This window comes from Ictalurus punctatus, chromosome 3, assembly GCF_001660625.3.
Source record: "Ictalurus punctatus breed USDA103 chromosome 3, Coco_2.0, whole genome shotgun sequence".
Lineage (NCBI taxonomy): Eukaryota > Metazoa > Chordata > Actinopteri > Siluriformes > Ictaluridae > Ictalurus > Ictalurus punctatus.
In genome coordinates this window covers 23856550-23878154 of record NC_030418.2, presented here as the reverse complement: position 1 = coordinate 23878154, position 21605 = coordinate 23856550, and the positions used below count along the sequence as shown (strand labels likewise).

The 21605-nt window shown below is 40.8% G+C and overlaps 1 protein-coding gene across 1 annotated transcript in view; it reads right to left on the bottom strand.

Moving 5' to 3' along the window:
* The window catches only part of ptk7b (protein tyrosine kinase 7b), a 123761-nt gene that overhangs the window by 3097 nt on the left and 99059 nt on the right, over positions 1 to 21605 (bottom strand). Inside the window, exons 3-18 of the mRNA XM_017464658.3 lie at positions 20723 to 20825; positions 20300 to 20463; positions 17372 to 17519; positions 13975 to 14105; positions 12227 to 12493; positions 11946 to 12082; positions 10268 to 10403; positions 8995 to 9114; positions 8687 to 8836; positions 7369 to 7513; positions 7048 to 7175; positions 5120 to 5320; positions 3541 to 3696; positions 892 to 1124; positions 312 to 392; positions 14 to 165 (exon numbers count right to left, since the gene is read on the bottom strand). Of these exons, the coding sequence (XP_017320147.1) occupies positions 14 to 165; positions 312 to 392; positions 892 to 1124; positions 3541 to 3696; positions 5120 to 5320; positions 7048 to 7175; positions 7369 to 7513; positions 8687 to 8836; positions 8995 to 9114; positions 10268 to 10403; positions 11946 to 12082; positions 12227 to 12493; positions 13975 to 14105; positions 17372 to 17519; positions 20300 to 20463; positions 20723 to 20825 (2452 nt within the window). The remainder of the gene's footprint in view (positions 1 to 13; positions 166 to 311; positions 393 to 891; positions 1125 to 3540; positions 3697 to 5119; positions 5321 to 7047; positions 7176 to 7368; positions 7514 to 8686; positions 8837 to 8994; positions 9115 to 10267; positions 10404 to 11945; positions 12083 to 12226; positions 12494 to 13974; positions 14106 to 17371; positions 17520 to 20299; positions 20464 to 20722; positions 20826 to 21605) is intronic.

Genomic DNA, 21605 nt, shown 5'->3' with positions numbered 1-21605 from the left:
TAGTGGTAGACACCTGTTGTAGACGTCTTTGCTCAGGCCAAGTGCAGAAATCTTGACATGTCTTTCTCCACTAATTAGGCAGTTCCGGGTCGCCAGGTCTTTATGGACAAAACGCTGGTTGGACAAATGCTCCATCCCAGCAGCCACTTGGGCACAGATGGACACCTAAAGAAAGACAGAGTGGCAGAGAGCAGGTAAGAGAGAGAGAGGTGAAACTTGAAAAATTGAAGACTTAAAATGGACTTGAGAATCTATTTTCACAACAGCAATCTCATTGCTGCATGCAAAGTCTAACAAATTCACTGACTTACTTTGGTTTTGGTACTGATAGGCTGCGGTTTGAGATTCTCATCTTTGCTTCTTGATATCCTCAAGAACTGTTTCAGATCGCCCTGAAAAGAAAAAAAAAAAAGAAGATCATGAGACATGCATTATATAATTAGAATATTTTTATGTCATTCTCTAGGACCTTATTACTTTCTATGTATAACATTGAACTATATGTGCATATGGTATTCAGATAACAATAAACAAGTGTTAATGCCAGTTCTAAATATGATCATATCTGGCAGACCCACCTTTGGAGCTGGACACGTTTGCGCTAAGTTTGGATGCCAGCAAAGTGCAAGCATCCAACAGTAACACAGTAAAAATGCTAAGCTTTTTGGAAACTGTCAGTGGTGAAAAAGTCTTGGCTAACGCTTATTCTAGAGAAACTCGAACTGACATAATGTGAGAGATGAGTGAGATCTGAATAATCTGCAGCTACAAAGCAAAAAATTATTTTAATGTCAAGTGTTATTGAACTACAGAATCAAGCTCATATACAGTCATTGCTATCCATATTACACACGTAGGGTCATGCAATTAAAAAGGCTGGCTTTTATTTACCAGGTCTATATATTCCAGGATCATGTAATGAGGTTCTGTGTCTTTGCAGAGGCCAAGCAGGCGCACAATGTTGGTGTGATTCAGTTTACTGAACATGTCGACCTGCCGCCTGAACTCAGCCTGCGAGAGCTCGTCCCTGCTCAGAAGACTCTTCACCAGAACCACAGTCTGTTCTTCACCTTCCTCAATCCCCCGTGCTTTGGCCAAGAGCACCTCACCAAACTCCCCTTTGCCTGAATGCATACACACACACGCACACACAAAATCAGACATAAAGGTGATTCAGATGATTACATCATTCATAAGGCAGATGATTAAGATGATTACTGTAACTGTAGTGTGGAACACCATAAGCCCTGCATCTTACTCTGATCCAGGGATTTGGCAACATTAACAAGCTCTCAACAATCTGGTCATCAGTGGCAATGTGTTCGCACATAGCAGAATATACAAGAAATTTTAGGTGTCACCAAAGCACTCATCTAAGAACCAAATACACCACATCAAAGTCACCAAGAAGTTCATAAGAACCCTGCAGGATGTGCAAGTGACATGATGAGAAGACATTGCGTCTGACCATCGTCTGTGTGTGGCTGAAACTGAAACTGAAGAACTGGATTGGAAGACCAATACAATGGCAGAAATACAACACAGGACTTCCAAATGATGCATATATGCTTCAAGAAGAATTTTTTCAGGAAAAGATACCCTTGACAAAAAATGAAAGAAGTACTAGGCCAAAAAAAAAACCCATACAACACACAGAGTCCCCGTTTCATCTCAGCATGGACACTCCAGTAAATTAACAAGCATAAAAAATAAAGCAGTAGTAAACAACAGTCAAACCAGATCAGAAAAGTCACATGAAGTGTATGCAGAAGTCAATTAAGCAGCAAGGAAAGGTATGAGAGCTGACAAGAACAATTACACTGACGGCAGGGAAACAAGAAATTTTAAACACTACAAAAAGAAATTCAAGTAAGTAGAGCAAGCAAGAGAGACCAAAGAAAGACAAAGGAGAAAAATATTAACAGGAGATTAAGGAACTCCTAAAAGGATCTGTGCCACAAAAGCCACCAGAAATACCACCAGTTCACAGGGACTCACCCATAGACTGTGTCAAGCCAACAATGAAAGATATATAGAAAGCTATCAAACAGCTCAGGAATAGCCAGGCAGCAGAACCTGATAAAGTTCCTGCAGAAGCACTTAAGGCAGACCCACACACCATCGTGGACATACTTTATCCCCAGCTTGAGAAGGTCTGGAAAAAGCAGCATGTGCCATCAGACTGTTAGGACGGCTACCTTATCAAAATCATTAAGGATGATGGGTGATCAATTCAGAGACGGCTCCTGCACACACCAGATCACCACATTGCACTGAAAAGTCAGTGCAGGGGAACCACCCTCACTACTGCATGCCAGCTTTGTTGACTATGAAAAGACGTTTTACAGTGTAGACGTGACAAGTCTGTTCATGTGTTATGGTATATCTACCAAAACTGTCAACATTTTTCAACCAGTCATAATGGAGGGTGGAAGCTGTCATCAGTATCACTGACAAGCAGGGAGGCACAGATGCCGAAGCAACAACTGGCCAAACAAGAGCAGCAAGAGCAGCCTTCCTGCAACTAAAGATAATCTGGGACTGCAAGGAACTGACTCTCTGCACCCACGTCTGATTGTTCAACATCATGTCAGATCAGGAGTAGAGATCCTGTGATCCACAGTTTCAACTACCAAACAGCTCCAGACCTTCATCAGTATCTGTTGGGAGAACCCTACAAATCCAACAAAGGGCTCAACATCATTAAAAATGAATATCTGTAGTGGAGGAATAAACAACATCTGTGGGAAGGAAGAAAAGCTGCACAAGACATCATGTAAGGATTGACCACATGCTCCGCAAGTGTCACCAGGCACACCCTCACCTGGAATCCCCAAGGTAAGCAAAAATAACAATGACCAAGCAATATCTGGCATCAAGAAAAGGAGGCAAACATTGAGAGACTGGGCTACTCCCAGGGCTAGCCGGAAAGAAGGGTCCAAGACATGGCTAGAGGAACCTGGTCAACTAGGTTGAAAAATGAATTGCGGTCATTCAGTTCACACTGCACATACCTGTGATGTCCACAAGTGCAGGTGTCCCTCGGATTCTCAAGGATTCCCTCGAGGAGCTTCATATCAAAAAATGTCGGCTAATTGAGCATGTAGATGAAGTGGTTTAAGAATATGTTTTATAGTTTCTGTGTCACATCAGATGCAACCCTAATTCTGCTAAGTGACATGTTAAATTAACAACTTAAGATGGGTCAAGACCCCTTTAAATATCTTTCTTTGCAAGTGTTGTTGCGGGTTTCTCTCTGCCCTGAGCAATCCCATCAGCAGTGAACTGTCCTGCCCAATATCGCTTAGCAATAAGAGACCACTGGTGAGTCCACATCAATGTGGGCTTCCCCAAAGGGTACATAAAGCCTTTTGAGCAGCCTTTTGAACCTCAAAATAAGAACTAGGACACCGTCTGGCCTTATGGCTCTCATGGGCACTCACAAAAATAGACCGTAAGATCAGAAGTGCATCATTTGGGACAATGTGTGTGACAGTGGCCTGTATGCATTTGCTTGTGTGGAAGAGAGAGATACTTTACCTAGTGTAGTGATGGTCTGTAAGTCTGCTCTGGGGAAGTGGAACTTGTCTGTGTTGCTATGGTGTTTTTCAGCTGTAGACACAGTCTCTAGATTAGTAAGAGCCACTTCTTCCTGGATCTCAGCTGTAGTTTGGCCGTTGTGCTGCATAGCGCCTCCTAGTAGGCATTACACAAAGGTTATTTTACACAGAGCCCTGTTGATCTCTAGCATGACATCGTCACGTTAGAAAGTCTATATAAATATCAGAACTTTTCAACTATCAGTATATTTTACCTTTGTCAGTGTTGAGCAAAATGAATGAAATAGTATGTACTTTCAGTATGATTAATCATGAACATAAATATCAGTAAGCAATATCAGTACTTCTGTGCAAGCACCAACATGTGATGTTTTTTTTTTTTTTTTTTTTTTTTTTTTTTTTTTTTTTAAATATATGACAATTATTTTCAGGGAATTGATTTGAGTGCACAGACTGGTTGAAATGCAACAGATTCACGGTATTCTTTTAAGAAACACCGGAGAGCTGAAAAGTGCATGGGTCATAGGTATTTAAATTCATATATTCATAAAAGGTTAACGTTGATTTTTGTCTAGTGACTTTTTTTTTTGGTGGAACCATGCAGAAAACTTTGGTCTTCAAACATGCTGACATGAATATCCTTTGTTGGATCATCTTGCTCTTTTCTTTAATCATGGGCTTTATAGCCACCCTTCACTATCTCTTTACAGATTTGCATGATCACTCCAAGGTGCAATGCAGCTGTGGCTGGCCTTAATCCTCCTAAATAAAACAAAATACCTATAGTTCCCTATAATGGAAAGTGCACCTATTATGGTTTTTCAAATATTACTTTTCATGTAATGTATTATAGAGCTGTTTGTGAATGTAAAAAGTCTGTTTCAAAGTTTAAAATATCAAAGCACGTGACAGAGTTATTGACTCCAAAAGAAGGAACCAATTCATTAGTAATTCCAGACTTATTTCCTACACAAACCTACTAGGTCTTCATTAGCTGCTCACTGACAGCGGTAGACCAATCATGACAGACTGGGACATCTGACCAATCAGAGCAGAGTATGCTCTCTGAAAGGAGGAGTTTAGAATGAATCTTTTAGAACGGATCATTTAACGATTCGTTTTTGACACTGGTAAAAAAAATCTCATGCTGCAATTTAAATTATAAGCACATTAAAGTGTTTTTTTGAACTTGGATGCATGTAAATCTATTGTATGAGACCGCTAAAACAAAATTAGGCACGTGTCAAAACCATAATAGGTGCACTTTAACACTGATTCATTAATAACCACACGATGGCAGCATTTCTCACTTTTAAACATCCTACAGCAGTCTGAGAACGTAATTATCCGAGGATATTTCTTTACACCGGCATGGCTTCTGCCCTTCAGGAGCATGAGTAATAGAGTCACATGTGTTACATTAGACTAAAAAATCTACAGAAAGCTCCAGATACAAGGTTGGATGCACACGTGGTTCATGTAAAGAAAAGTAATCGCTCCACCACACACATCCAGGTTCAGACTCACACACACACACACACACACACACACACACACACCATTAAGGCACTCCATCTCCGGCTCTTCCCCGTCCTGTCCCTTCTGCAGTCTCTTGGCGTTGCGTCTCTTCTTGCAGTAGAACATAAGGCCGAGCACGGCGATGATGTAGGCAACAGCTGCCCCCACAGACAGGCCAATGGTTTGGATCATCTTATATGGTGTTTTCCCCTCGTCACTGTCACGATCATGCTTTGGCTTCTCTGAAGTGAGAGCAGAAGAAAGAGTTTCATTGTCTAACAGCAGATGCTCTTCGAACTTGAAGCCTACAGGGCCACAAAGCATCCTGTTTTCCTATTTTCTTGCCACAACATGTGCTCGAGAATAAAAAAAAAACAAAACACTAATTTAAATTTTGGAATATAAGAAGTTCAGTGTTGCTGGTAGGAGTTAAGGTAACTTTCGCTGTCCAGAATTAGAGGTGATATCAGGTTTGCTGGGCTACGTGCCAACACAGAATACAACGTGGAGTTTACCACATCTAAACATCGGTAATAAATGTCTTTAGAGAGATTTTGACAATAAACACTTCCAGACACACTGAATGGCTGCACAGTATTTCATTCCATTAGCTAAATGAAAGTTAAAGTTGCCTGATGATGATGAGTATACAAAATCTCATTCTGTCTGAATGTATTCCCATCCTATAAATGGAAATGGTAAATGGTCTGCACTTATATAGCACTTTTTTCCAAAGCTTTACACTGGTTCTCATTCACCCATTCACACACACACTCATACACCAGCGGTAGCACAGCTGCCGTGCAAGGCGCTAACTTGCCATCGGGAGCAACTTGGGGTTCAGCGTCTTGCCCACGGACACTTCGGTATGTAGAGTATTTGGGCCGGGAATCGAACCGCCAACCCTACGATTAGTGGACAACCCGCTCTACCACCTGAGCCACAGCCGACCCTCATATGAATTCGATATGCAATATCAAATTGCTGTGTAATATTTCAATATTTCAATGATCAGTGATCATTTTTTACCATTTCCTCTTCATTTCTATAATGAAAGATTGATTATACAGTAGTTGTTACACCACGGCCCTCCCTAATTTAGTTTTGGCCAATTCCTACCCACCAGTTTGGTATCTCCTATCGTATGACAGCTACCAACCGGGGAGGGTGAAAGCTATCATGTTCCTCTAAGACACCTGAAGCCAGCCAACCGCATCTGTTCGAACGGATGTTCATGCTGCAATCATGGGCTGGCTTAACACACTATTCAACCCCTTCCATGTGCACAAACTCACAGACGCTCATAATTGGCTAGTGTCACTCCGATTGATAGGGGAGAGAGAGTACGCCACCCCCTTTACCCAGAGAGCACAGCCAATTGTTCTCTCTTGGACTCCAGGCCATGCTTGGCTGTGGTATCGCCTGGCTTTTCTGCTTTTCTGTTGCGCCACTTGGGAGCCCCACTCTCTCGGCATAACCATTGGGAAATTGCTCTGGCCTAAGAGGAATAAAACACTTCTGAATTATTTTCACACATCGACGCACATCACTATCTTAAGGTATAATATCTTGTACACTATTATACTATGGTAACTCCTTCCTTTCAATACTGTCTACAGTTACAGTATGAGAACAGACCACATGTGATGCATGTGAGGCATGCACTTTATTTGTCTCATGTACATATGATATTCTCTTCTTCACATATTGGGGTTGTTGTTGGGGTCAGAGCGCAGGGTCAACCATGAAGCAGCGCCCTTGGAGCAGAGAGGGTTAAGGGCCTTGCTCAAGGGCCCAACAGTGTCAGCCCTCAACCATCTGATCAATAACCCAGAGCCTTAACCATTGAGCCACCACAGCCCAGATGTGTATCCATCATGTGCACAAGCCACTTCAGAATTCATCGATAGAGTCTGGCTAAATTGTAGTGACCCATTGAGCCGCTATGCATGTGAGCGTGTGTTCTTACCTACGACGTAGAGCTGTGCAACTCGATGTCTGATGCCACAGCTGTTACCAGCGATACAAGTGTACTTTCCTGTGTCAGCAGTAGTGACATCCCTAATGATCAGAGAACCATTGGGCAACTCTTGAAATCTGAGAAAGCAAAAGACAGAAAATAAAGAGAATAAATAAAGACAGAATAATGTAATAAACTGGCGAGGTAGATGAGTTAGGTCTCTTAGAACAAATAACTATCTATATGTGACAGATCGGGAGTTACAAAAAGAATATTTTACATAGTAGTGGTCCGCAGAGTGTAAGCAAATAAAATCAATCGGATATAGACCTGGTGTTGCTGACAGACAGCGTTTTGTCTTTGACTATCCACTGGATGTAGGGCTGTGGGTCTCCTGTAGCCTGGCAGTGCATTGTCGCCGTGTGACCCTGATACACTGTAGTGTACTCCGGTTCCACCTTAAACTCTGTATACACTGAGAAACAATGACACAATATGGAAATATGGACTACTGTGTAAAGCCGAGAATGATTTGAAAGCAATGTGGTGGTGTAATGGGCTGGTACTGTAGTCTTAGTCTGGCTTGGTATCAGACAAGTAGTTCTTTCACTCTGGTGTGATGAAATAGGTGTAAAAAAGAATGCTACAAAGAACACGCAGTCACGTCAGTTCCCATCATTGTACATCCATTACAGCAGAGGTGTCACACTCTGGAGTATTAACTGCTGACTTTATCACTATTTCATTCAGCATACTCGTTTAGCCAAGCTGCTTTTACACGTTTGACTGGAAGTTTTCATCCCTCTTGGTTTCTGAGAAAAATGTACTATAAAAATCATTTTTTCCCTACAAAACAGACGACACAGCCTAAATATTAGAGACACAGCGTCCAGGTTAGCAGTTAACATTATTAACTGTGTTTTATCAAGGTGTCTAAGTTTCATTGAAGTTTTATTTAAGGCATGAAATGCTCAGCTTACTATCAGTCATGAAGGTAAGTGTCACTGGAAAAACATTCACAAGTTCTAAAAACAGAATGTTTGAACTTTTCACATAAGCTGGAAATGCTATAAAAAGGCTTTAAGTAGAGCAGTACCAACAATAATTCAGAAATGAAATAAACATGCAGGAAAAGAACCTGCCAAACGATGGAAGAAAAATAACTGGAAAAACTCTGAGAGATTTGCAAAAATCCGAAACAAACAGCAGGAGACATGGAAAAGTCTTTAGTGGTAAGTGGAATAAAGTCTGCATTACATCACATCCACAAATATTATAATGACTGTTTTAATATCATTTTTAAAAGCTTTTTTGGCCATTTTGTTACCTTGGTTACTAGAAGAAACATCTGTAAAAATAAATTACTTTGACTAAACTGCCTATCACTTTTACACTTTCACTGCAAAGCTATTATGTTTATCTCCATCTTGCCTTGTTGATTCTTGACCTTGGACTGTCCTTCTTTACAGATTATCTTTCTATGAAACATTCATTATTACTCGGAAACACAATTTTGGATCCTGGATGTTGAATTTGTCGTTTGGGGCTTTGGATTTTGTCGTCCTCGATGTTGTACTGCTGCTTTTTTTAATCGAGAATTATTGTGCACAGAAATTCACATTCGAGTAATTGTTTCAGTTCATCTCACCTCCTACAGTAAGAGAGACATAGGCTCTGATCTCTCCCTGTGGACGGTTGCTGGCTACACAAGTGAAGTTCCCCGCATCACTCCGTGTCACTTTCTCAAACTGCAGAGTCCCATTGATTTGCTTTACATGAGCAGGGATAGCGCTACCATCTACAGAAAAGAGACGGAGAAGATGAGAGGAGTAAACATAATCCTCATAATGTAACAGCACAGGAGTGAAAACCGGTAAGGCGAACAACATTTCTATAAACATAAACCTATTGCCTTGTTTCTTTGCAAACTTCAAACACAAGCCATGTCTCTCTCACCTGCTTTGGTCCAGTGTATAGTAGGAGTCTCTCGTCCCGTAGCAGAGCACTGAACGCTGGCTTCTTTATCCAGCTGTAGACACTGAGGGGACTGGGGAGCAGGGGTGAACTTCAGCTTCTCTGGAACACACACACGCACACACACACTGTACATAAGCAACAAGAAGGTGGGAGTTGGTGTGAATTTTAAAGAAACAATAAAAGGAATTGGTTATGTTCAACTTAATATGGAAACATATGGATTATTCAGTACACCATCTCTTAAACTTATCCTACACAGGTTCGCAGGGGAGTGTGGAACCTATCCCAGGGAACTCGTGGTATAAGGTGGGGGACACCATGGACTGGGTTCCAACCCATCGCAGGGCACAATCGTGCACACACCTATTCACGCACTAAGGACAATTTGGAACTGCTAATTAACCTACAACGCATGTCTTTGGACTGGAGTACCCAGAGGAAACCCGTAAAGCACGTGGAGGGCATGCAAGCTCTATGCATATGGTATGGAGATGGGAATTGAGCCCCCAACCCCAGAGGTGCGAGGCAAACATGCTAAGCACTAAGCTTGCTATTTTAGCTATTATCTCATATGTCTGACAGCCTGGAAAACCAAGACTCCAGGTTTTCCAGAACTGAACTTCCTGAACTGTCTCACTTTTGCATGTATCTTAACCAAAAGTGACATCTGACAGGTTTTCCCAGCCCACCACACATATTTTTTGAACATAGTTTTTTTTTGTCTGTGCTGCACTCTTAACTTTCTGTCAACAACGTGTCTGTGATGCCTTAACGTTGATTAATGGCTCAATATTAGCATCTCGCTAATTGCTAGAAAAACAGAACAAAACACTGCATTAAGATTTTATGATGCAGTTTATACACTCAGTGGTTGTGCGAAAGTGAGGCAAAGTGAGCAGGCTCTTTGGGGAACATCTGCATTAGAGGAAGACTACAACTGAATTACTCACACACGCACACTAGTCAGGATATAAAACTCAGACACAGCCACACCAGACAGAGATCTGGACCACTCAGCAAGTACGACATAACAACAAGGTGAGGCATCCATCTAGGCAAGGTGATGGAGATGGAGGATAATACAGTGTGTAATGGATTTATCAGACATATCTGTGACCTGAGAGTGCCACTATCTCAACACTGCAGAAGATAGACCAAGGTGTATAGAAAGACTGTTGACTTTGGAGAAACAAGCAAAGATAAGACACACACACACACACACACACACACACACACACACGCACACACTCACCAAGTACGTAGACCTTGGCCTGTCCATTTAGGATACCACTTGCAGTCTTGCAAACGCAGTTATAGACCAGTCCATCGTATACCTCCACACTGTTTATCCTCAAAGTCCCATTTGGGAAGAGTTTATATTGAGATTTCTGCAGAGAGACACAAAAATTATGATAATTAGTATAATCTTTCGATTCATCTTCAGTAAACACTTTATCCTGGGCAGGGTTGTGGTGGATCCGGAGCATATCCCAGGAACACTGGATGTGAGGCGGAATTACACCTTGAATAGGACGCCGGGGAATTGCCAGGCATCACGCACACACATTCACATACTCATTCACACTTAGGGGCAATTTAGCATAGTCAATCCACCTACTGGCATGTTTTTGGGGAGGTGGGAGGAAAGCCGGAGAACCCAGAGGAAAACCCAGACAGACATGAGAACAAGCAACACTCTGGACAAACAGTAACCCAAGCTATTATTAGTGTTGTTGTCAACACTAATGAAATATACTATCAGTACAAATGCATATCATCTATATACTCAAACAGAATGAATTCACAAACAATTCATGCTTTTAACTCTAAAGGCCATATCTGTGCTCTCTTATACGGCACCTGATACATATTTATTACGTTTTATCAGCAACCTTGAAGTAAACTAAATCCACTCGAGTCACATTACATCAAATCACCTTCTAATGAATTGCTCTAAACTGGAGAAATAACAACTCCCAAAACACTGAATACTCTCTCTATTAATGATGATGATCTTAGACTTACGCTGCACCGAGACAGCTGAGCTCTTAACATATTAAAACTGAAGAAATATTCATTAAACTCTGGAAACTGCATAATATGCATTATGCCAGGATGTAAATAAATATTCCAACTGAGGCGTATCGTTAATTAAAACCTTTAGATTATTATAGTTAATAACCACATTTATACCGTGGTCTGTCTGAATACATGATTCTGATTGGCTGGAAGATGTGCGTTCAAACCGTTGAATTCACGGGTATTCCCAGTCAGTTTAATCACTGGTCTGAATTAATGCGCTGCCTATAAACAATCGTAACCATAGTTACATACAGTTACAGGTGTATACAGAATGAGACGGCTATTGAATGGGGAGAATTCAGTTATTAGTAGTTAAACCTCAATGCTTCATATTTAGTAGAGATGCGGCACAGACGCAGGTAATTCACACACGCACTCTCTCTCGCTCTCTCTCTTTGTCATAACTATTTATTATAATTCATTCAAATAAATCTAATCGTATCGCAATACTTTATCCCTGCCTATGATTAACCGTTATTTTGATCCTTTTAGTCTAATTTTGTACTCCAAACATCACAATGACAGCTTGTTAACATGACCATGTTAAAAGCGGGATAATCCACGGCTAGTTGTGCGTTCCACAATATTAATGCGTTCCACCGCTTTGTTTCTTCTTTGCCTTCACGCCGCGCATTAAAATAGTGTAATGCACACCTAGCCTTGGATTATCCCTTGCTAATGGAACAAAATAAGTCAAATTTCACAGAATGTCAGAATGCATTTGAAATGATTTTTTGTCTCTATAAAATATCAGCTATGAATGAAGAAGAGTTCGGCAGTGTTCAACACAAAGAAGCAACTTATAATTAAACCAGAAGAATGACACATTCTCAGAATACGACTCTGACCTCCTCGCTGATCTCCTGCATGTTGCGGTACCAGGTAACCTGGGCAGGGGGCGTGGCCTGGATGCGACAGTGCAGGTACCCAGGCTGCCCCTCCTCCATCTCAGTGTCCTGGGGTCTATTGACCCATTCCGGGGGACCTGGGGGGCAGAGAGATGATGTTCAACTATGTTTACTTGCATAGCTAACGGAATAGAAGGCAATACTCTCAGAATTACTACTACTTCTTTTAAAAAGCACACAGAGAGTTATAAGTCACTGTATTAAAATTTGTCCATTCTCACCAGCCACGGTGACGGTGACTTCCTGTCGCCTCTGACCCGCCTTATTCTGTGCCATGCACACATACGTTCCTGAGTCTCCAACCACAGCGGGATTAAAGATCAGGTCCATGTCCTGTTGGTGCACCCGGCCCTTGGTGGGCACTCGGGCACCATCCTTCTCCCACCACACCACAGGCTTGGGGTGACCGTGCGGAGGGACACACGATATCCTTTCCATGTTGTTAGCAGAGAAGTACCTGAACAACCTGCCACCCATATCTTCGATCTCTGGAATAGGCAGGAGGAAGAAAGATTGAGAGAGACATCTGACAATAATTCAATTGACTTCACATACATGCAGCAAAAATGTAACAAACTGTCTACATCACTGCATTCTGAAGTCATTCATCACCATGTTGAAATAATTCAGCTACAGGTAATGTAGCTGTTGGATTGAAAGTTCAGCAGTATAGCAGCTTACCTTTGCCCTTAAACCCATTACTCTGGTACAGAATAATTCAGAGTAACCCACAGGAAGATCAAACAGGGATTAGCATCTATTAAACTCTGTCAGTTCCTGCAGCTTTAGAGATCATTCTGAATAATTATGTTCTCCTGTAATTATGTACTCAGCATTGCCCTGTAGTGATTGTCACTTTAAGGTGATTATTATGCAATAATGTGTGCTTTTGGTGGTAGGGAAATCTAGGGGTGTGTGTGTGTGTCAGATGGAAATCCATCTAAGCCTTCAGAGAAGATCTAAAGGTTTTCTCTGAACCGAAAATCTAAAATGACCATATCTGTTTCCCCCCATGAAATTCTCACGCTTGTACTGCATCTCTGAAAGTAGTCGTTAATTTCTGAAATTTCTGTAAACAAACATCTTACCATTGTGAAAATTACCATATCACTATTTCAGCAGTTCTCAAAATGGGGTCCATGACGCATAGCTGTGAGTTTTATCGTTAAATTTGTAGAAATCACAACCAGTCATTGTCAGAGTTCTATTTATTATTGAGTCCGTATAGCCTGGGTGCACTCCAAAACTCAATGACTGAAAAAACAAGTAGGCTTATAAATAATATCAATGTGGATGATGGAAATTTCAAGAATCAAAAGCTCAAATAAATATAAATATTATATTATTGTACATATTTAGCCTAATAGAGGGCATGGTGGGGTTGCCTCGCACCTCCAGGGTTGGGGCTTCGATTCCCACCTCCGCCCTGTATGCGTGGATTTTGCATGTTCTAACCGTGCTGCGGGGGTTTCCTCCGGGTACTCCGGTTTCCTCCCCCAGTCCAAAGACCTGCATTGTAACATTTCCGAATTGTCTGTAGTGTGTAAATGTGTGTGTGATTGTGCCCTGTAATGGGTTGTGATGGGTTGGCACCCCGTCCAGAGAACCCCCTTTGTTGTGCCCTGAGCTCCCTGGGATAGGTTCCACACTCCCCTGCGTATGAAAAATAGATGGATGGATGCATTTAGGCCTAATAATTGAATAGCCACATTAAGTTCAAGAGGTGGTCCATGAAATGTACATTACAGTTAAAAGGGTCCTTGGCTGTAAAACCTCAAAACCCTCGAGCACCTATGAGAGACTCAGTGAGACTCAGTGAGAGAATTGGAGCTGAAATGTCAAAGAGGCAATTTAAAGACTGAGATAATTGGCTGTTGTTCATGAGTGTTAGTAAAGGTGTGAGTGAAAAACTGAGTTAATTATACGTTCTGAGGGAGTATATGTGTGTATGAGAAATGTTAGCTCTTACCTGCGATGTGCAGAGTGGCTTCTACATTCAACTGCCTATCAGTTCCATAGCGAACCACACAAGTGTAGCGGCCTGTATTCCGAGGCTTAACCTGAGTGATGCGTAGAGTGCCGTTATCATACACTAAAACCCTGAAACACACACACACCCAAACACACACACACACGGAATGGTTAAAAACAGATTGCTGATTGTAGAATCATGCCTACATCTTCCATGCAAGTTTCATGACTGCTTTAAAGAGTCATAGTTATAGAAATTAGAAAAATATCTTCTAAAGCACTTGGGTGAAGTCCTGCTTTAAGTAAGTAAATAAGTAAATAAGTAGTAAGTAAGCAAGCAAGAAAGCAAGCAAGAAAGTAAGTAAGCAAGCAAGAAAATAAGTAAGTAAGTAAGTCAGTAAGTAAGTAAGTAAATAAATAAATAAATACAGACAGAAAGAGGTATTAAAGAAAATCTTTGAGAGCCTCTCTGTGTTTTTCTCTTTTATCTCAGTAATAACACTTTTACTGATTAAACTAAATCTCTCGGCTGTAAGTGACCTTGGAGACCCCATGTGCAGGAACATGCAGCTCCAGTGCCAAAAACAACATTAAAACCTGAATGTAATTAGTATAATGCGGTTCCTCTGAGCGGTCCTGTGCCGAGTTTTTGAAAGAGCACGAGAGGAAACTGACAGGAACAGTGTGTTTCTACATGAATAAAAGCATTGTTGTTGGTGACAAAATACACACGGACGTCCATCCGTACAGCACACTCTCACAACCTCCTGCCGAAGCTGCTGCATCTCCAGAAAAAATGACGATAAGAAAAGACATTAAAAAAATGGGTCTGTCTACCTTTGGTCATTCGATTTTCATTTCCAAACGAGATTTGAAAAAAAATGAACAACGAGAGTTATTTCTATCATATATTAATAATCAAAAACAAAACAACGGAAAATGTGCCCGTTTCCCGTTTCAGCACAAAAAAAAAAAAGAAATTCGCAAGAAAACAAGACAGAAAAATATCAACGCATTATGCATATTACACGGAGAGATGATAGCGGAAGTTGACGCCCATGTACACGTAGCCGTATTACACAGGAAGTTGGCACAATTTAGCATACGCCCTAAAATAGCTTAGCTGGAGATTAATTGACAATGTCCTTGAAACCTTACTCTAATGTAATTACATTTACGGCTTTTGGCAGATGCCCTTATACAGAGCGACTTACATTTATCTCATTTAAACAACTGAGCAATTCAGGGTTAAGGGCCTTGCTCAAGGGCCAAACAGTGGTAGCTTGGCAGTGCTGGGGCTTGAACTCCTGAGCTTCTGATCAGTAACCCAGAGCCTTTAACCACTGAGCCACCACTGCCCCGTATATATAATAAATATTTTTTTAAAAAGTTACCAAAAAAAAAAAAGGTCTGTCATCTTTGCTAATATCAGATTACATGATCCAAGAATATGGGGAAACAGTGGGATTTTCCACAAGAATGAAGTTGTTCACTCAGAATTCGGGCACCGCTACAAAATGGCCAACACCCTACAGTATATAGCACATTCTAAAGGAGACAGGGAGTGGTTTCAGACACAGCGTGAGGTGCATGAAGTCTCGTAATTCCAATAATTATGACAAATACGCCTCCATCGTTTTTTCGACCATGTTGTCCCAGTCTAGAAAATATTACAAATATTAAAATAAAAGATATACCAAGGCCTTTCTTATAGGTCCTAAATATTTTGACACATCTTTCCACATTCCACAACAACATTCTAATTATGCATCTCTTGCTTCACGACAAATCAAAGGGGAATCGCCGAGTGCGCTTCTGTTGTGGTAACAGACGAGGCAGGTAATCTACCTCATGTGGTGATTACTGAAATTACAAGAGTTTCTACTCAACTGTACTCTGCGCTGTTTGTGTCGATTATTTTACATGGCAACGCTCAAGCTCACGTTGGTGTTGAGGACAGGCAACATCAGCGTTACATATTTCTGCTTAACATGATGTTTTATTGGTTGTAGACAAATACTACTATTACTGTGGTAGCTTTCAGTGTATTCCGGGTTTTCCTTGTTGGAAATTCGTAATTATGGTAATACGAACATGGTGGGAATGAACAGGTACGTCTGTATTGTTGTCTGTTACCATGACAACAGAGGTACACCCGGTGATTTTCCTATGAGCTATGTGAAATGTACACGCAGCGATGGACAAACTAGGTTAATTAATAAATCAGATACACTAATTAATCAAACTAGAGAGGAATTCTACCATCTTATCTCAGTGATAGCTTTTTATATTTCTTGCGGAAATCCCCACTGTCTCCCCAGATTCATGGACCATGTACTCTGATATTAACGAAAACGATAGATCTTTTTTGCCATATCTAAAATTACATTAGAGTAAGGTTTCAAGGACATTGTCAAATTAATCTCAAGCTAAGCTATTTTAGGGCGTACGCTAAATGGTGCCAACTTCCTGTGTAATACGGCTACGTGTACGTGGGCGTCAACTTCCGCTATCATCTCTCCGTGTAATATGCATAATGCGTTGAAAATTCAAGCCATTTTTCTGTTTTGTTTTCTTGCGATGCAATTTTTTCGAGCAGGAAAGAATAAACGGGAAAATGGTATGTTTTTCTGTTGTTTTGTTTTGGATTATTAATAGATGATTGAAATAACACTTCTTGTTCATTTTTTTTTTTAAAAAAAACCTCTTTTGGAACTGAAAATTGAATGACCAAAAGGTACAAGGACCAAAATGAAGTGAAAGAAATGAAAAGAAGGCAAAGAGACAAAGAAAAGAAAAAAGAGGAAATTAGAACAAAGTGAAAAAAGAAAAGAGAAAATGAAAAAAAAAAAGAGAGAAAACGAAGAAATGAATAGTGAATAAAGAAATGAGAAGAAGGCAAAAAAGAAAAGAAAAAAGAAAGGAAAAAATGAAAAATGGGTGGCTAAAAAGGTATAAAAGAAAACGTAATACAAGTGATATTTAAAACCAAAAAGAAAAAGAAAAGAAAAAGGCAAAAAAAAAAAGAAAAAACAAAAAAGGAAAGGAAAATTTGAGAAAGAAAAAAGCAAAAAGGGAAAAGAATCGCTAAAATGTGTAAAAGAAAACCGAATGCAAGAAAAAAAAAACAGTAAACAGAAAAGAAACAATGAAAAGAAAAAAGGGGGGAAAGAAATGACAAGCGATAAAAGAAAAAAATGTGAGAAGAAGAAAAAAAGAGGGAAAAGAAAAGAAAAAAACAGAAGAAAAGAAAAAAGTGAAACAAAAAGTGAACAGAACTGAAAATAAAAGAAAACAAAAGAAATTAAGAAAAGGTGAATGGAAAAGAAAAAGAAAAGAGGAGACAGAAGAGAAGAGAAGAGAAGAGAAGAGAAGAGGATGGGACTGTGACTGACCGTGGCTTGTTGATTACAGGCTCGGACTCGTGGAGCCACTCTATAACAGGTGGAGGTTTGGCGGAGAACTGACAGTGAAACACGGCCTCTTCATTCCTGAACACCACCTGATCCTCTGGAGCCACCACCACTCGAGGAATCGTCTTATCTGTGACACAGAGACAGATGGAGTAGTGGAGTGTGTGTGTGGGTGTGTGTATATGCGCTGGCATTTATATGATGTTACCATCAGCAGGGACACAAGACAAAGAGGGACAGATTGGCAGAGCTAGATGAAATCATCTAATCTTTGAAATATTTACAGACACAGCTCATAGCTTGTGTTATTAAAGGCTGCTGACAGCAGTGAAGAGTCCCTCAGTGCCCAGAATCAGAAACTCACCTTCATCTCACTAAACTAGGTCAGAGTACAGAGGAGTAATACACACACTCCTCCCATCAGGACGTTAGTCAGGCTCTTAATAAATACACATGTGTGCACACACAACTGAAAATATTCATCTCCTTGAATTTCCACTCACAGTCTTCAGATTTTACACAGAATCATCAAAAAAACAAAACACATCCAGTGATCACCAGTTCAGCTGTTGGAAATGTCTTGCTGATGAGAGAAGTCAGAGGATAAATGGCCAGACTGGTTCAAGCTGAACGTGTACAGTAAATCAAATAAGCACTCTTTACAGCCATGGTGATCAGAAAAGTAGCTCAGAACACACAACATGCCAAACCTTAACGCAGATAAGCTACAACAGCAGAAGAGCACATCAGGTTCCACTCCTGTCGGCCAAGAACAGGAACCTGAGGCTACAGTGGACACAGACGCACCCAAACTGGACACTTCAACTGCCCAGTTCCAGTGAATGTGTGCCCAATGTAGCCTCAGGTTCCCTAACACAAGCTTATAGCTGGTTTATGATATAAACCAGCTATATAACCAGCTGACTGGGGTTTTGTGTGTGTATGGAGCGTCACAGATGAAGACCTGCTGAAGAAGTGTGACCACTAGACAGTACAGAACAGCAGGAGGAATGTAGGGGAACAGCAAAACAAGGACTGGTTAAGGATGATGCAAACCAACTTCACAGCATCAGACCTGTCATCCCACATACACACACAAAACCCCAGTCAAACGTACACAACACATTCATAGCAAGGGAGGGCAATACGGGAAAAAAGTATCACTATCACTGAAGACATTTCCACAACACACTGCTGGTCTTATGAAATGAACAGAAAGCAAAAAGACGGAGAAAAAGGGAAAAGAGAGAGACGATATGAAAATAAACAGTGAAAAAAAACACAAAAACGTAAAAAGACAAGCAACCGAATAAAAAAAAAAGGCAAAACGAAAGAAAACTAAATGTTAAACCTAAAATTTAACCTAAGACCATTTCGGAAAACTTGTTTCAGTTAAATTGTTGAAATTATTATATTTACTATGTGAGGGATAATCCATGGCTAGGAGTGCATTACACAATTTTGTGGAGGAAGAGAACCGCCCAGCGCGACGCCTCTGTGGAGTTCATTAAAATCACGTAACGCACACCTAGCCGTGGATTATCCCGTGTCTACCAGGGTCACTTGCCAGCACTGACAAGTTAAATCTGTCATTGATGTTTGCAGTGCAAAATGTGACTGAGAGGATAAAAATAACGCTTCCTTTCCGTTAGTTATTTTATATGCGGATTATCAGATCTAGAATTCTGCCCGCTCTTAATCACAGACAGAGATAAAGTAGTGTGATAAGACTTATTTGAATGAATTATAATAAATAGTCATTAGAGAGACAGAGAGAAAGATTTTGAGAGAGAGAGAGAGATTGTGTGTGTGAGAGAGAGATTGTGTGAGAGAAATTGTGAGAGAGAGAGATTATAAGAGAGAGATTGTGTGAGAGAGAGATTGTGAGAGAGAGAGAGATTGTGAGAGAGAGATTGTGTGTGAGAGAGATTGTGTGAGAGAGATTGTGAGAGAGCGAGAGAGAGATTGTGTGTGAGAGAGAGAAATTGCAAGAGAGAGAGAGATTGTAAGAGAGAGATTGTGTGAGAGAGAGATTGTAAGAGAGAGATTGTGTGAGAGAGAGATTGTGAGAGAGAGATTGTGAGAGATTGTGAGAGAGAGATTGAGAGAGAGAGATTGTGAGAGAGAGATTGTGAGAGAGAGATTGTGAGAGAGAGAGATTGTGAGAGATTGTGAGAGAGAGATTGTGAGAGAGAGAGATTGTGAGAGATTGTGAGAGATTGTAAGAAAGAGATTGTGAGAGAGAGATTGTGAGAGATTGTGAGAGAGAGATTGTGAGAGAGAGATTGTGAGAGAGAGAGATTGTGAGAGATTGTGAGAGAGAGATTGTAAGAAAGAGATTGTGAGAGAGAGATTGTGAGAGATTGTGAGAGAGAGATTGTGAGAGAGAGATTGTGAGAGAGAGAGATTGTGAGAGATTGTGAGAGAGAGATTGTAAGAAAGAGATTGTGAGAGAGAGATTGTGAGAGAGAGATTGTGAGAGAGAGATTGTATGAGAGAGAGAGATTGTGAGAGAGAGAGATTGTGAGAGAGAGAGAGAGAGAGAGAGAGAGAGAGATTGTGTGTGTGTGTATGTGTGTGTGTGTGTGTGAATTACCTGCGTCTGTGCTGCGTCTCTACTAATAACGAAGCTGTGAGTTGAACTACTGTATGCAACTGTATGTTACTATGGTTACAGTTGTTTATAGGCAGCGCATTCATTTAGACCGGTGATTAAACTGACTGGAAAAATCTGTGCATTATACAGTTTGAATGCACACCTTCCAGCCAATCAGAATCATTTAACAAAGGAGGACTACTTGTTACTAAACTTTATCAAACTCAACGTTACAAAAGAATACTCTAAAAATATGTACTTATAATGGAATTATTATCCACTATAAATATAATAAAACTCATATCTGTCCACACCTATAATGTTGAGGGTGAAGTTGGAGTTGCTGCAGAGTTGGCCGGCTCCGTTGCGTGCGCAGCAGCTATACGTGCCCGAATCTCCAGGGACAGGATTTCTCAGAGTGATGCTTCTCTCCTTAACAGATAGCAATACTCCATCTTTGTACCACTTACTGTTCGGCCTGCCCGGTGAGAAAAACAGACTTTACACTCCGAGGACATTCATTAAATAGTTCCACAAAGCTCAAATAATACAGTCAAAGGCATTGTGTCAGTATTATAACATGATTCACATATTTAAGATTCATGCTTCTGGGGGAAGAATAATACACTAATATGTTCGCTTAGCATCATTTAACTGTTGCGGTTTGGTGTTTTATAAAAGAATAGAGACAGAGTGACCGAGAATGAGAAAGAAAAAAAAAGACGCCAATGGCTCACCTGGGGTGTCCATCAATCTGACACTGTAATACGATTTGTTCAGCATCATCGATCTCCTCCACAGAGGCAGGTTCTTTCAGAGTCACCGGGCCGCTGTCAAGCCCTGAGGTGAGAGATGAAGTATGTTACAGGAATGCAAACAGATCACACGCTAAAATGTAAATGGATCTGGCTGTGAGGAGTTATGAGATATCTGCGTCTAACACGGGGGTGCGAGGCACACAGGTGTCCACAAAGACGAGTCAAAACCAAACCAAGCAAAGGCTCAGAGACAACAACAACAACAACAACAACAACACCCACGAAATCAGGAAAAGAATACCAGACATGAAGTCCAGAGTAATTTGCACTCTCTTTCATATTGAAAAACAAAACCCAGCAGAGATTAGTTAGACATTTGAGAAAATCATGAAAGCACCTGGAAGTACCGGGGGATCGCAGAAGTACAGAGCTCCATTAAGAAAATATCAGCCAAGCATTAGCGTAAGGAGGAGTCATTGCCTGTGATTTCTTTACACATAAATGCACATTTTAAACTTTGCTTTTGCTTGTTTTTGTTGTTGTTGTTGTATTATGATGAATTTGCTATCGCTATTTGTCTTTCTATTGAACCCTGGCAGTAGGCTACTACTGTATGCATGTTACCAATAGGCTCACTTAATAATCCATTTTCCATACTGCTTATTCTACACAGGGTCACGGGGAGCCTGGAGCCTGTCCCAGGGAACTCAGGACACAAGGCGGGGGAACCCTGGACGGGGTGCCAATCCATCGCATTACACAGTCGCGCACACATTCACACTACAGACAGTTTGGAAATGCCAATCCGCCTACAATGCATGCTATTGACATATTACTGTCTTTCCCAAATCGATGAGAATAA